General features: G+C 38.3%; 1 protein-coding gene across 2 annotated transcripts in view; it reads left to right on the forward strand.

Moving 5' to 3' along the window:
- Positions 1 to 11,824, forward strand: part of XRCC5 (X-ray repair cross complementing 5) — a 56,199-nt gene extending 44,375 nt beyond the window's left edge. The window contains exons 17-21 of one of the 2 annotated variants that reach the window (XM_075093125.1): positions 79 to 188; positions 710 to 806; positions 3,640 to 3,707; positions 9,452 to 9,523; positions 10,329 to 11,824. In XM_075093125.1, the coding sequence (XP_074949226.1) occupies positions 79 to 188; positions 710 to 806; positions 3,640 to 3,707; positions 9,452 to 9,523; positions 10,329 to 10,343 (362 nt within the window). In that variant the 3' untranslated portion in view covers positions 10,344 to 11,824. Of the gene's footprint in view, positions 1 to 78; positions 189 to 709; positions 807 to 3,639; positions 3,708 to 9,451; positions 9,560 to 10,328 lie in introns of those variants that run through there. The other variant, XM_075093124.1, reaches the window with a different exon arrangement.
- The last annotated feature ends 269 nt before the right edge of the window (positions 11,825 to 12,093 follow it).

Consider the following 12,093-nt stretch of genomic DNA (forward strand, 5'->3'; position numbering starts at 1 on the left):
GAGAGATATAAAGGAAAAATACGTTTTTGTCTTGAAATTGTGCATTCTTCGATTTATTTATTTCTCCTTGTCTTTCAGTGAGTCAGCAGCTGATAAGCCGCATTGATCAGTTCCTGGAAAATAAAGGTTCACAGTACTACATGAAAGGGATCGATTGCATCAGAGTTTTCAGAGAGGAGGCCATGAAGGTAATGTTAACATGTGAAAACTCTCATCCCTTTCAAATTAAAGACATGATGGGCCTATTTGCTTATTAGAAACTGGATAATTTATTGCTACAGCAAAAAGAATTGATTTGTAGGTTAAAACCTGTTGTGCTGTTTGAAAGTTTAGAAATATATTTTCATGTTATACGTCTTTATTCTTACTGGAATGGGGGCTAGCTTCTCTGGTGTTATTTGCTATTGTTTGTTTTCTTTTAAACATAAAAATACAAGGCCTGTGACCTGATGCTTGTAAAAGAAAAATGAGCAATCCTACAAATTTCTTCTTAACTAAAGCTAGTTACAAGAAAGTCTTCCTAGCATTGTGAAAGGCAGTTTCTGTAGCTCACCTTTCCTTAGAACCCTTCATTTTAGGAGAGAGAAAACCCAAAATCTCTACTGACTTTTGTGTTCACCATGTTAGATGACTTAATGAAGAATAAATTTTGCAGTGCTCTTTAGTAAGCTACTTTAATATTTCCCTGTTATCATTGCTGTTATTTCAGCTGTCCAAGGTGCAGTGCTTTAATGATTTTCTGCAGGCTCTGAAGTCAAAGGTGGAACACAAAGCCTTAGCTGATTTCTGGGAGGTACTGATACAAGGTAGGATGGCATTAAAAAAAAAAGTATTAGTAGTTGTATTATCTATTATGTAAGAAAAAACTTTGTTAGCAGTGGGACACTTAAACTAACCTCAGAGCAGCATTTTGATATGGTTCATTCCTGCAGCCTGTTTTTAAAAAAAAAACATCTTCGCGTTGCAACTTCCTTTTCTGCACCAGTAGTTTCATATCAGCAATATCCATAATGCCTTGCCAAGTCTTGTTGAAATGATAAATTAATTACGGAAGAAGAGAGACAAATTAAATGTTACAGGGTAAGGAGAAGAAGATACAATTTCAGCTGAATTTCAGAATAAATGGAAAAAACTCATGCAGCAGAGATATAAAAAGATTCTTCCAAATTAAGCTTCAAAAAAGGCATAGATAGCATTGAAATATGTCACTGATCATTTTGTGTTTAAGCAACCTGAAGGACAGAATATGTGGTAATATGACACCTACTTATGATTAAACTGGGAGATATAAGGCAGTGCAATTCCAAAAGACATTCAGAGACTACGCAAGTGATAAATAAAGGAACATTTTCACAAATATGCAACATGGTGGACTAAAAAAAAATCTTTTACGTCATACTCTTGGTTTTAATTGGAACCAGTGCTAAGAAAATCTGTTAAATGCCCAGCTGTAACTCCTAAAAGTTCGTGCTATAAAATGCAATTATATGCTTTTGTGTAGTGCCTTTCAAAATTATGAACTCCAGACACTCTGTAGCATCTACTTTGTTCAACTTTTTCAAAATAAAAGATAGGTATGTGTTCAGTAACACAATACAACAGCACAAGAAAACAGTGAAAGAATATTACATCCAGTAGTATTGTAGGGGACCTTCTCTGAAGAAATTTTAATTAAAAAAACCCAACAAACCCAAACAAAAATAAAAACAAACCAAAACAACAACAACAAAAAACCCAAAACCCAACAAACTTTGGAAGTAGGAAACCTGGGTCTTCTAAAGCCATGCTCGAATAATGTTTTAATAATTTTTAGCTGGTACAAACTAGAGTTTTTAATGAACTGGAGTATATTTTTGAAAAAAAAAAAAATTATAAATACAAACAGATGATATTTTCATACAAAACAGATTATCTTCTTGTGAGAGGTTGAGAAAATCATGGTGCTTTATGCATAATCTAGCTGCTCTCACTAGGTAGATGAAATTGCTTTTCACTTGCTGCTACCAAAAGCAGAAGTCCTCTTTTCCCTGCTTCTTGCCACATGACCCATCATCCCCTCTTTTCTACCAAATGTGGCATGCATTGGGCCTTGTCATGAGCAACTGCAGTCACCAGAAGAGGATGGATGTGAGTTAATGAGTTAGTAACTCAGGAGCAAGGCTGTTTGGCAAGTCCACTTTTCTCATGCAACCCTGCCATGTAGTTCTGTGGCACATTAAGGTGGCGTGACGCTTGTGCTGCTGCTGAAACCTTTATGAATCCACTGTTCTTTGCTTTCACACCAACAGCTTCTTTATATTCAGGCACAAGCATTTGTGTAGCCAAGAGATGAGCTAGACTGGAAAAACTATTGGGGTAAAAAATAGCGTGGGGGATTTTTGTGGGTTTTTTTCCCTTTTTTTTTTATGAGGGGCTACTGCACAGGATGGTGATGCTGGCACAACAAAGGAGCAAAGAGCAAAGTGGGGGCAGGACCAGCACTTTGGTGGCCAGACTCTAGGTAATCACAGCATAAGTTGTTAGGAGTTAATTTCTCAAAGGCTGGTAAGGACTGAAGATCATGCTGTGAATGATTGAAAGTGTAATTTCTGATAGATTTTCAGCATTTCGTCTGTGATCTATGATTTCAGTGTCTCATTAGTTTGATTGTCATAATATTAGCAGTTTCCTAAATGGATGCTTCCACAAGCTTATGAATATGCTCATTAATTTATTTTTATATCATAGTTGACTCTCAACAACCCCATGCAATGTTACAGGCATGGGGAGGAGTGGCTGGAAAGCTGCCTGGCAGAAAAGGACCTGGGGGTATTGGTCGGTAGCCAGCTGCGTATGAGCCGGCAGTGTGCTCAGGTGGCCAAGAAGGCCAACAGCATCCTGGCTTGTATCAGGAATAGTGTGGCCAGCAGGACTGAGGAAGTGATTGTCGCCCTGTACTCGTTGGTGATGAGGCCACACCTTGAATACTGTGTTCAGTTTTGGGCCTCTCACTACAAGAAAGACATTGAGGTGCTGGAGCATGTCCAAAGAAGAGCAATGAAAGTGGTGAAGGATCTAGAGCACAAGTTATCTGAGGAGCGGCTGAGGGAGCTGGGGTTGTTTAGGCTGGAGAAAAGGAAGCTGAGGGGAGACCTTATTGGTCTCTACAACTACCTGAAAGGAGGTTGTAGTGAGGTGGGTGGTCAGTCTCTTCTCCCTAGTAGCAAGCGATAGGGCAAGAGCAAACGGCCTCAAGTTGTGTCAGGGGAGGTTTAGATTGGATATTAGGAAAAACTTCTTCACTGAAAAGGGTTGTCAAGCTCTGGAACAGGCTGCCCAGGGAGGTGGTTGAGTCACCATCCCTGGAGGTATTTAAAAGACATGTACATGTAGTGCTTAGGGGCATGGTTTAATGGTGGACTTGGTAGCTGTTAGGTTAATGGTTGGATCTGATGATCTTAAAGGGCTTTTCCAGCCTAAATGATTCTGTGATTCTATGACTCATTTATGCAAGTCACATTTTCCTTTGAGCAATATTTTTTTATTTTTGCTGGTGGTGATGACACATTCAGAAGTTGGAAGACTTTTTTTCATTTCTAACATTAAGTGCATTTTTGGGAAGCCTTCTAATGATATTTTTATATCTCTTATTTTTTTTAGACAGAATTTCTTTGATCACTAAAGATGAAGCAGAGGGAAGTTCGGTGACTAGCGAAGATGCTGAAAAGGTAACATTTTTTTAATAAACATCTATTTGTATAGAGCCTGTTCTGTGAAACAGAAGATTCTTTCTTATGTGGATAAATCTTTAGATGAGTGAACTAGGATTCATATGAAGGAATAAGAGTGTCCTTTTGCCACACAGTTGAAATTGCCCCAATTCAGAGCAAAAATAGTTCCCTAGCATGTACCACAGCATTTCCTTTAATTAGTCTTTAGAAAGTAGCATGTATTGACATTATTATCTGAAAATATTCTCTACAAAAACCAGAAACTTTAGGAACTCAGTTCAGTAGAACAGCAATAGACTATTTATATATGCCAGATCACTATTTGGGCTTGATAAAAAGAACTGTGATCTCATTGTTGTCACACAAGTTCAAAAATCAGGATACTTTTTTTTCTAAAGGCGTTACGAACTCTAGCAATATAAAGTTGCTATGGCTAGTTTTCACCATATATGCAACAATATCAGTATTTTCCACTTTATGCAGCTCTTGTGGATTGATGGACATCATAGATGATGCTGTTATTGTTATTGGTGATCATATTCGATCCTTTCGGAAACAAAAGGTTTGGTGTATTTGCAGGTATTTTTTCTACAGAAATATAACATTTCTGTAACTGCAGTGATGAATCAAGGATGTCACAGTTACAAAGCAGCAAATTCTAACAGGCAGAATGGTGCCTTCTGTTTGAAAGAAAGCAGAGTACAGAGTTGCTGTCAAAAATTGTACTTGTATGGAGAGGATAAGACGGGCATTCTTGTATCAGGCTGCTAGCCTGCTAATCTTCTCCCTGCATAACCTCACAACATCCTTGTAGTCCTCCTGAGTCACCTGCCCCTTCTTCCAGAGGCGGTAACCTCTCCTTTTTTTTCTGGAGTTCTAGCCAAAGCTCACTATTCAGCCAAGCTGGTCTTCTCTCCCACCTGCTCGATTTAGCACATGGGGACAGCCTGCTCCTGTGCCTTTGAGACTTCCTTCTTTAATAACATCCAGCCTTCCTGGACTCCTTTGCCCTTCAGGACTGCCTCCCAAGGGACTCTGTTAACCAGACTCCTTAACAGTCCAAAGTCTGCCCTTCTGAGTTCAGGGCAGTGGTTTTGCTGACCCTCTTCCTTACTTCTCCAAGAATCAAGAACTCTATCATGTGATGGTCCCTGAGCCCCAGACAGCCTTTACCCTCCAGGCCTTCTCTGTTCGTAAACAGCAGGTCCAGCTCCCCTGGTTGGCTCGCTTACCAACTGCGTCAGGAGGTTATCTCCCACACACTCCAGGAACCTCCGAGACTGCTTTCTTTCTGCTGTGTTGTACTTCCAGCAGATATTTGGTAAGTTGAAGTCTCCCATGAGAACAAGGGCTAGAGATTGTGAGACTTCAGCCAACTGCTTGTAGAGTACTTCATCTGTCTCCTCATCCTGGTTGGGTGGTCTATAATAGACTCCCACCAGGATATCTGCCTTATTGGCCTTCCCCTGATCCTTACCCATAAGCACTCAACCTTATCATTACCCTCGTTGAGTTCTAGACAGTCAAAACACTCTCTAACATACAAGGCTACCCCTCCACCTCTCCTTCCTTGCCTGTCCCTTCTAAAGAGCTTGTAGCCATCTGTTGCAGTGCTCCAGTTGTGCGAGTCATCCCACCATCTTTCCATGATGGCGACCACATCATAGTTTCCGTGGCACACAGTGGCTTCCGGCTCCTCCTGTTTGTTGCCCATGCTGCGTGCATTGGTATAAATGCACTTCAGTTGATCTATTGATCTCTTCTCCAACACAGGCATGCTACCCTTAGGCTCATTCCTAGCAAGCCTGGTTTTATCCCCTCCCCCCTTTGTATCTAGTTTAAAGCCTTCTCAAGGAGGCCTGCTAACTCCTGAGCCAGAATCCTTTTTCCCCCTTTGGGGATTCTATGGGTGAATTGGTGAGTGGGTAAAAGGTTGTATTTTAGAAACTGCTTTTTTCATCTGTAAGAATTTACCTCAAGGTGAAGAATGCACAGAAATGTCATGAAAATGAAAAGCTAACAAACTAAGAGTCCAGCAAGCTAAGAACTTGTGCAGAGTACAAATGACAGAATATGATGGTTTCTTCCAGATATGGAGGACCTACTGGCTGTTTCTCATGAGTCATAATTTTATAGAGCAACTTTTTCCTCAGTGGTGGTTTTAAAGAGTGTCGGTTTTGTTCTATATTCCAAATGCTATGAATTTACTTGGAAACTTCCTAAGACAGTATGTTTCTTGAGAACTTCACTTCCTAGTCTGAAACTACCTTTGATGCTCAAAACCTGCTAATACTGTGTGAAATAGCCACTGTGCCTTAAGAAGATCTCCACTAGCCACGAAGACCTTATTGCATAGTGTTGTCTTAACTGTGAGCTTGTGGTAGCTAAAAAATACTGTGCCTGCATAGGAATGCAACACAAATTAGAGTATCAAGCACTAGATTTAGAACTGCCAGGCTAAGCTAGAACAAAGCATCTGTACACTGACTTCAAAATTACTTTTCTGTTTAACATCATCCTACAGTCAGCCAGGTGTTGCAATACAGGAAATTCTTTTGTGGTTGATTTAAGGTCCTACAACAGCCATAACTTCCCTTTAAAATAGGGGAAGCGAGATCGCATGAAATCAGCTCTGCAACAGAGTTACCTAACATGGCAGTTACCTTGACTTCAAGAATAAGTGGGTTGCATTTCTTTGTTAACTAGGCGGTTGACAATCCCAGTTATGCACTAGATAAGCACCTCCCCACACACTCTCCAGATCCAAACCCAGAACCCTGATTTGCTGTTGTCTGTTGAGGGCTTATATGACTTTTGACTTAAGAAACCAGAAGACGGCATATTCTTGGAGTAAGATCTGTAGGGTTAGAAAATTTTATCTTGAGACTATGGGCTAATCTAAAATATAGCTGTTCTTGGTTCAGTTAAACCTGCAGTGTTACCTGTGTGATACAAAGCCAGCATTTTCCTAGGTCTATAGTAGATATAAAAAATGGTTCATTTGTTTTCTATACTGAAGGTGACACACTAAAGGGTTATAGTGGATCTTTTAAAATATCACACAATGGAGTAAGATGCAAGTTTTCTTCACCTCTGTAATAGGTCACATGCAAGCATGTAGGTCAAGGGATTGGCTGTCGGTGTAGTCCTACATGATACACAACCCTTTTCTCTTATGTGCAGATCGCTAGCTGATAGCAACTTCAGGACTCTTTTGCATATAAGATTTCAGGTTTATAGGGTTGCGTTTTAAAGGACAAAGGAAGACTTACAAGGCTACTTCTTAGAGAGATAACACATAAGAATTTTCTGTTTCTTTTTGGTTGAGCTAGGTTAGCCATGCATATTTTCCTATCACTGAGAAAAATTATTTTAGGTAGGGTTTGTTTTTTTTTTCTGCAATAGTGGAGATACTCTTTTTAGGGCATGAAGATGGTAGGTTAAAAGAGCAGAAATGTCAGGTGCTTTTTCTGGTTGCTTTGGGGAAGATAATGGATTTCAGCACAACTATTATATGTAATTTGCTTTTGCATCAATGTAAAACAGGTTTTAGAAAAAAAACAATTCGATGTTCAGCATTTGATGGAAACTTAAGGTTTCAATTTACTGCAAATCTTCATCATACATTTCTTTAGCTTTTAGCTTTCTTTACCTAATTTAGTGTGGGAAAGCTAATTTTGAAAACTTTGAAAAATGTGCTACTTTCAGAAATACCATTTTACTCTTAATTAACTATGTAAAATGAAATTTGATCTGGCACAAAAAGCCTTTCAGAGCTGACAATGTCATTAGCTTTTAGTTTCATAGTGTGTGCTTGATATTGCTACTAGGTTGAGAACTTTTCCAGCAAGAAAGATACACAGACATACGGCGTCTTGAAATTCTAATTCCTTCTGGCCCTGTCACCTTCCAATTTTTTAGCGGCTACAAAATCTATATGATAAGTTGAAGTCAACATGTTAAAACAGGAGTGTTATCTGAGGAGTAAGCTTTCTACATTCGTCTTGGATGTTGCTGTTTAAGATGTTGAAAAGGTCTGACCTTTGGGTAGTGAGACAATAAGGCAGAGGTTGTCTACACCCTCAGTCTTTGGTGTTAACCAAAAGCAGTGTATTTGCTCTTCATCCTAATGGATATGATATCTGGTACTTTTCCACAAATGGGATGCAGCAGGTAACTTCTCAGTGTTTTACCCCTTGTCTAAAGCCGTCACTATTACTCTATAGAAGGATCAGAACATTTTATTTATGTAAAGTAATATTTAAGCTTTTTACAGTACAAGTATATTGTCCCAGAGACTGGTGGTGCTCTGATAGGGATCCCGTGACCTTTTCCACAGCCTCCATGGCTGTTACGGGTGAAATCCTCAGGTAAACAGAGCTTGCTTTCAGGAGCCAGCTGTTTGACCAAAAGAGTTACCTAAACTCTACACAGGTATTTATAGCCTGTTTAATGTGGGTTTTTTCTAACCAGCTGTTCCCTTTTATCACCTAGAGTTACAGTGAAGTTGTTTCTGAATTAAGGACAATGGAACTCAAGATCATGGAATGTGGCTTTTCTTCCTCCCCAGCTCTTGCAGGCATCTTTTTATCTGGGGCAGGGTTGTTCCTGGCTCTGTATACTTGTTCTGGTGCATTTTAATAAGAAAATTTGTGATTTTGTAGTAAAGATATTGATAAAGAGACCATAACTAAAACTTGTAGACAACTGGATACTTTTAAAGTATGATTCAAGTATTTGTATTTTTCTTCTGCTATTCTAGCTAATTTTTTTTTTCACTATGTTAGGATTAGGGAGAAATAATTCAGAGGTGGTTGTACTCCAGATATTGTCTGTGTGTTTGATTTCAGTCGTTATTGTATCTGAGCAACTTACCTTTATCTTCTGTTTATGGATGCGTGCTTTAAGTGAAAGCATATGTTGAATTGTATCAGCAGCTACAGCAATAGAATTTTACATAATGAATTTTCTATTTTTAGGACTGGTATTCTAACCATCTTGTGTGTTTGTGGTTTTTGTTTTTTAAATTCATGTCTTTGTTCATTTGTTAAATGTTAATTGAATTAAATGGGGAACCTCTAAGTTCCGCACAGAACTAGAATGTCATACTTAAGGAATTTGCTAAACAAGCCATTGGTCAGCTTATGTATGTATTCATATCAATGGGGGGCGGTTTGCTGTCCTTCAGCATTTTGTAGTTACACACAATATTACATTTAAAATTATCTTTTTTAAGAACATAAACATGACCATACTGTAATGGACAAAATTTACATCATTCTCAGAACCCATGTTTGACAGTGGACAATAACAGGTGGGTAAGGAAAAACGCACAGTCCCAGGTCCCAGCCACTCTCTTGTGCTGGAGATTGTTTCTCTGGACACAGTACACTTCAAAGGATTTCTCTTCTATGAACTTTCCCCATCTCCTCGTGAGACTAAAAACTAATATTTGCAGCATCCTTATTACAGGGTGTTCTATAGCTAAACCGTATGTTGTGTGAAGAAATATATCCTCTTGTCTGTTATTCAACATGCTTCACCATAAAATCCTTTAAAAGCAAGTCTTACGAAATTTCCTGTACTTTGTGATGATTTTGGAGGGTGGAAACCAAAACAGACTTAATTCATAATTTTTAATTAAAGGTGGATTTGTTTTGATACACAGAGATGACATTCTGTTAATGTAACATTAAGGATCTGAGTTTTGTCAGTACCATATAAATAATTTGTGTTTTCAGTTCTTGGCTCCAAAAGAAAAGAAAAATGAAACTCTGCCTCCCACAGATGAAGGTGGTGATGTTGATGATTTGGTGAGTACCATAAAGACATGATGTGGCTTTATAATTAAACTGTAACTGAAAGGTGCAGTGAGAGTGAGTGAGTGCTGCTTAAAGCAGTAGATTAGAGTGCATGGCTTAGAAGACACCTAAGGAATTGAGTCAGAAAAGAGCCACATGAAATTACTTATTTGCTATTGTAATACATAACCAGGTGTGTAATTTCATGATGGCAAATACTATGTTATGTAGTAACACGGGTGCTTACATAGGTTAAACATGTCCTCTAGTGTGTTTCAAAAAAGCCAGTGAGGCTGCTCATTTGGTAGCAGATTGTTATAATTTACTATAATAGCATTTAACAAAGCTTGTAGATCTAGAACAGCTATTTGTGGGTTGAAAACTGAAAATTTTTTTTATAAAGATGTTTTAATCTACTCAGTTAACCTTCTCTATATAGGCTTGCTGAAATTCAAGGATTTCAAGAGGTGTTTTAATAAATATTTTGGCCATTTTTTACAGGCTGAGTCATTACAAATCTGTCTCCAAGGCTTAAGCAAGCTGATAGTGTAGACAGTTTTAAAGAAGCTTCAAGAGCAGGCAGATTTTTACTTTTGGACTGCACTTTTAAAAATCTATAAATTGCACATACGATTATGTGAAGATGAGATTTTCAGGTTTGTTTTTGTACATTATAGCAGCTTAGTATTCTGTGCAGTCCATTTATGTTACACGATAAGGATTTCCCAATTTGCTTTGTTTTCTAAGTGCTAAACAAACATAAGAAATAACTTGAATTCAATGCTGCTTCTTCCAAATCTGTTTCTTCTATTTGCAGCTGGACATGATGTGACTGGGCGATATGTGGTGACTATACAAACAAGGTTTTGGAAGAGATCTCTCTGTGAGATGGGGCACAAAACAGGATGCTAATGAGAAGACAGTATATCCATCTTTATTTTCTTGAATGAGAGGAGAAGTGCCAGAGACATTTCCAGTTGGTATAAACGTCATCTGACTTTTCAAAACTAGAACAGAAGATTGAAATAATCTCAAGTATTTGTGAAGCAATGAGACCTTTAGGGCATCTCTCTTTTTAGCACATGGAATCTAGCTTATCCTTAGTATTGCTAAACACTACTGAATTTAATGAGAATCTGCGCTGGTGCCTGAAATTCCTGTTACATTGCCTGGGAAGGAAGATAGAAACATCACAGCGAGGTTACCAGGTAATGTTGAATCTTTAGTGTAGGTAAGTCCATAGCGTTATTGTTACAGAGGGGAAAAAAGTCTCTATTTTCATGCCTTTCCCCTATTAAAAAAAAACACAGAACAAAAAAAAAACCCCACAAAGGCTTGTGGGAAAAAATTCTAGGCCAGGGGAGTCACAAATTAATATTTTGAAATACACAACAGAATCTAAAGCACAGAGCAAAGCCAAGTGTGCTGATTTTGCCACACTGTACCCAAATCAGTAACAATGGTCATCTCTGTGCTACTGGTTCTCTATCCTGTCAGCTCAGCAGCAGCTCAACAGTCTCTGTCTCTTTCTGTTCTAGATTTTCCTGTTTCATTTTTTAGACTTCTAACTGGTATGATTACTGTAGATACTCCTGATGCTAAAAGATTATATCCCCGTTTCATACACTGCAGATAACTGCTAACACAGAGCAGAAGAATCCATGAAAGCTGTACACTGACACCTGTGATAGATAGCTGGTAGTTAACATTAGTAACCAAGATGGAGTACTCTCTACGCAGAGCAATCCAAACTAGTCAAATGCTGCTTAGAAAGAGATACCCACGTTTGATTACAGATCTGGAGAGACACCTTCACAGATGCTTGTTTGCTACAACCAGATACGTTACTTTAAAAAATGTTCTTTTATTATTGCAAATGTATAAACATACTGTGCAAAATTGTATTAAGACCATAAAAAAAGGAAAAAAATCATGAGCTGTAGTTAAAAAAATGTTTTGGAATATCTGCACTTCATACTGAACAGCAGCTCCTGTGGGAAGCAGCAGTTGATTTTTGCCCCTACTTCCCTGCACAGCAACCTGCTCTTTCCTCTCTTACATCCTATCGTGGTTGAGTTCCTGCAGACTTTGAAAGGATTTCTCAAATGCAGCTGGCAGGCAGTAAGTGATCTTTCCAGACCTTTGAAGCATTTGTGTCACCAGAAGATATTTTTCTGAACTGTAAATAAGAAATACTTGGTCAGTCCATTGTTTTGAATGTCTTCTAAGGCCATTTTATAGAGTATGACACTGGCTGGGTTTTTTTTTACATTTTATTAATTTGTTTGATTAATAAAATACTTAAAAATTTGCTTTTGTCGTCTTCAGAACCATGTTTGCTAAAATCAGATGTTTAACTACCTATGCAGTACCTAACAGGCACTGTCAAAAGCCCTTTTTCTGGGTATACAGTGCAAGCGCTGAATATCAGAAGCCCTCTACAGAACTGAGTGTAATCACTTTATAAACTATAAACTTCACAACACTCCAATAAAATAATGCTTACCATTTTGCAGAGATGATGAGAAGTCTTGGTCAAGACAGGATTCAGAAGTACTTTGCAAATCAAAATAAGGATTAGG

The sequence above is a fragment of the Phalacrocorax aristotelis genome, chromosome 5 (genome assembly GCF_949628215.1).
Source record: "Phalacrocorax aristotelis chromosome 5, bGulAri2.1, whole genome shotgun sequence".
Lineage (NCBI taxonomy): Eukaryota > Metazoa > Chordata > Aves > Suliformes > Phalacrocoracidae > Phalacrocorax > Phalacrocorax aristotelis.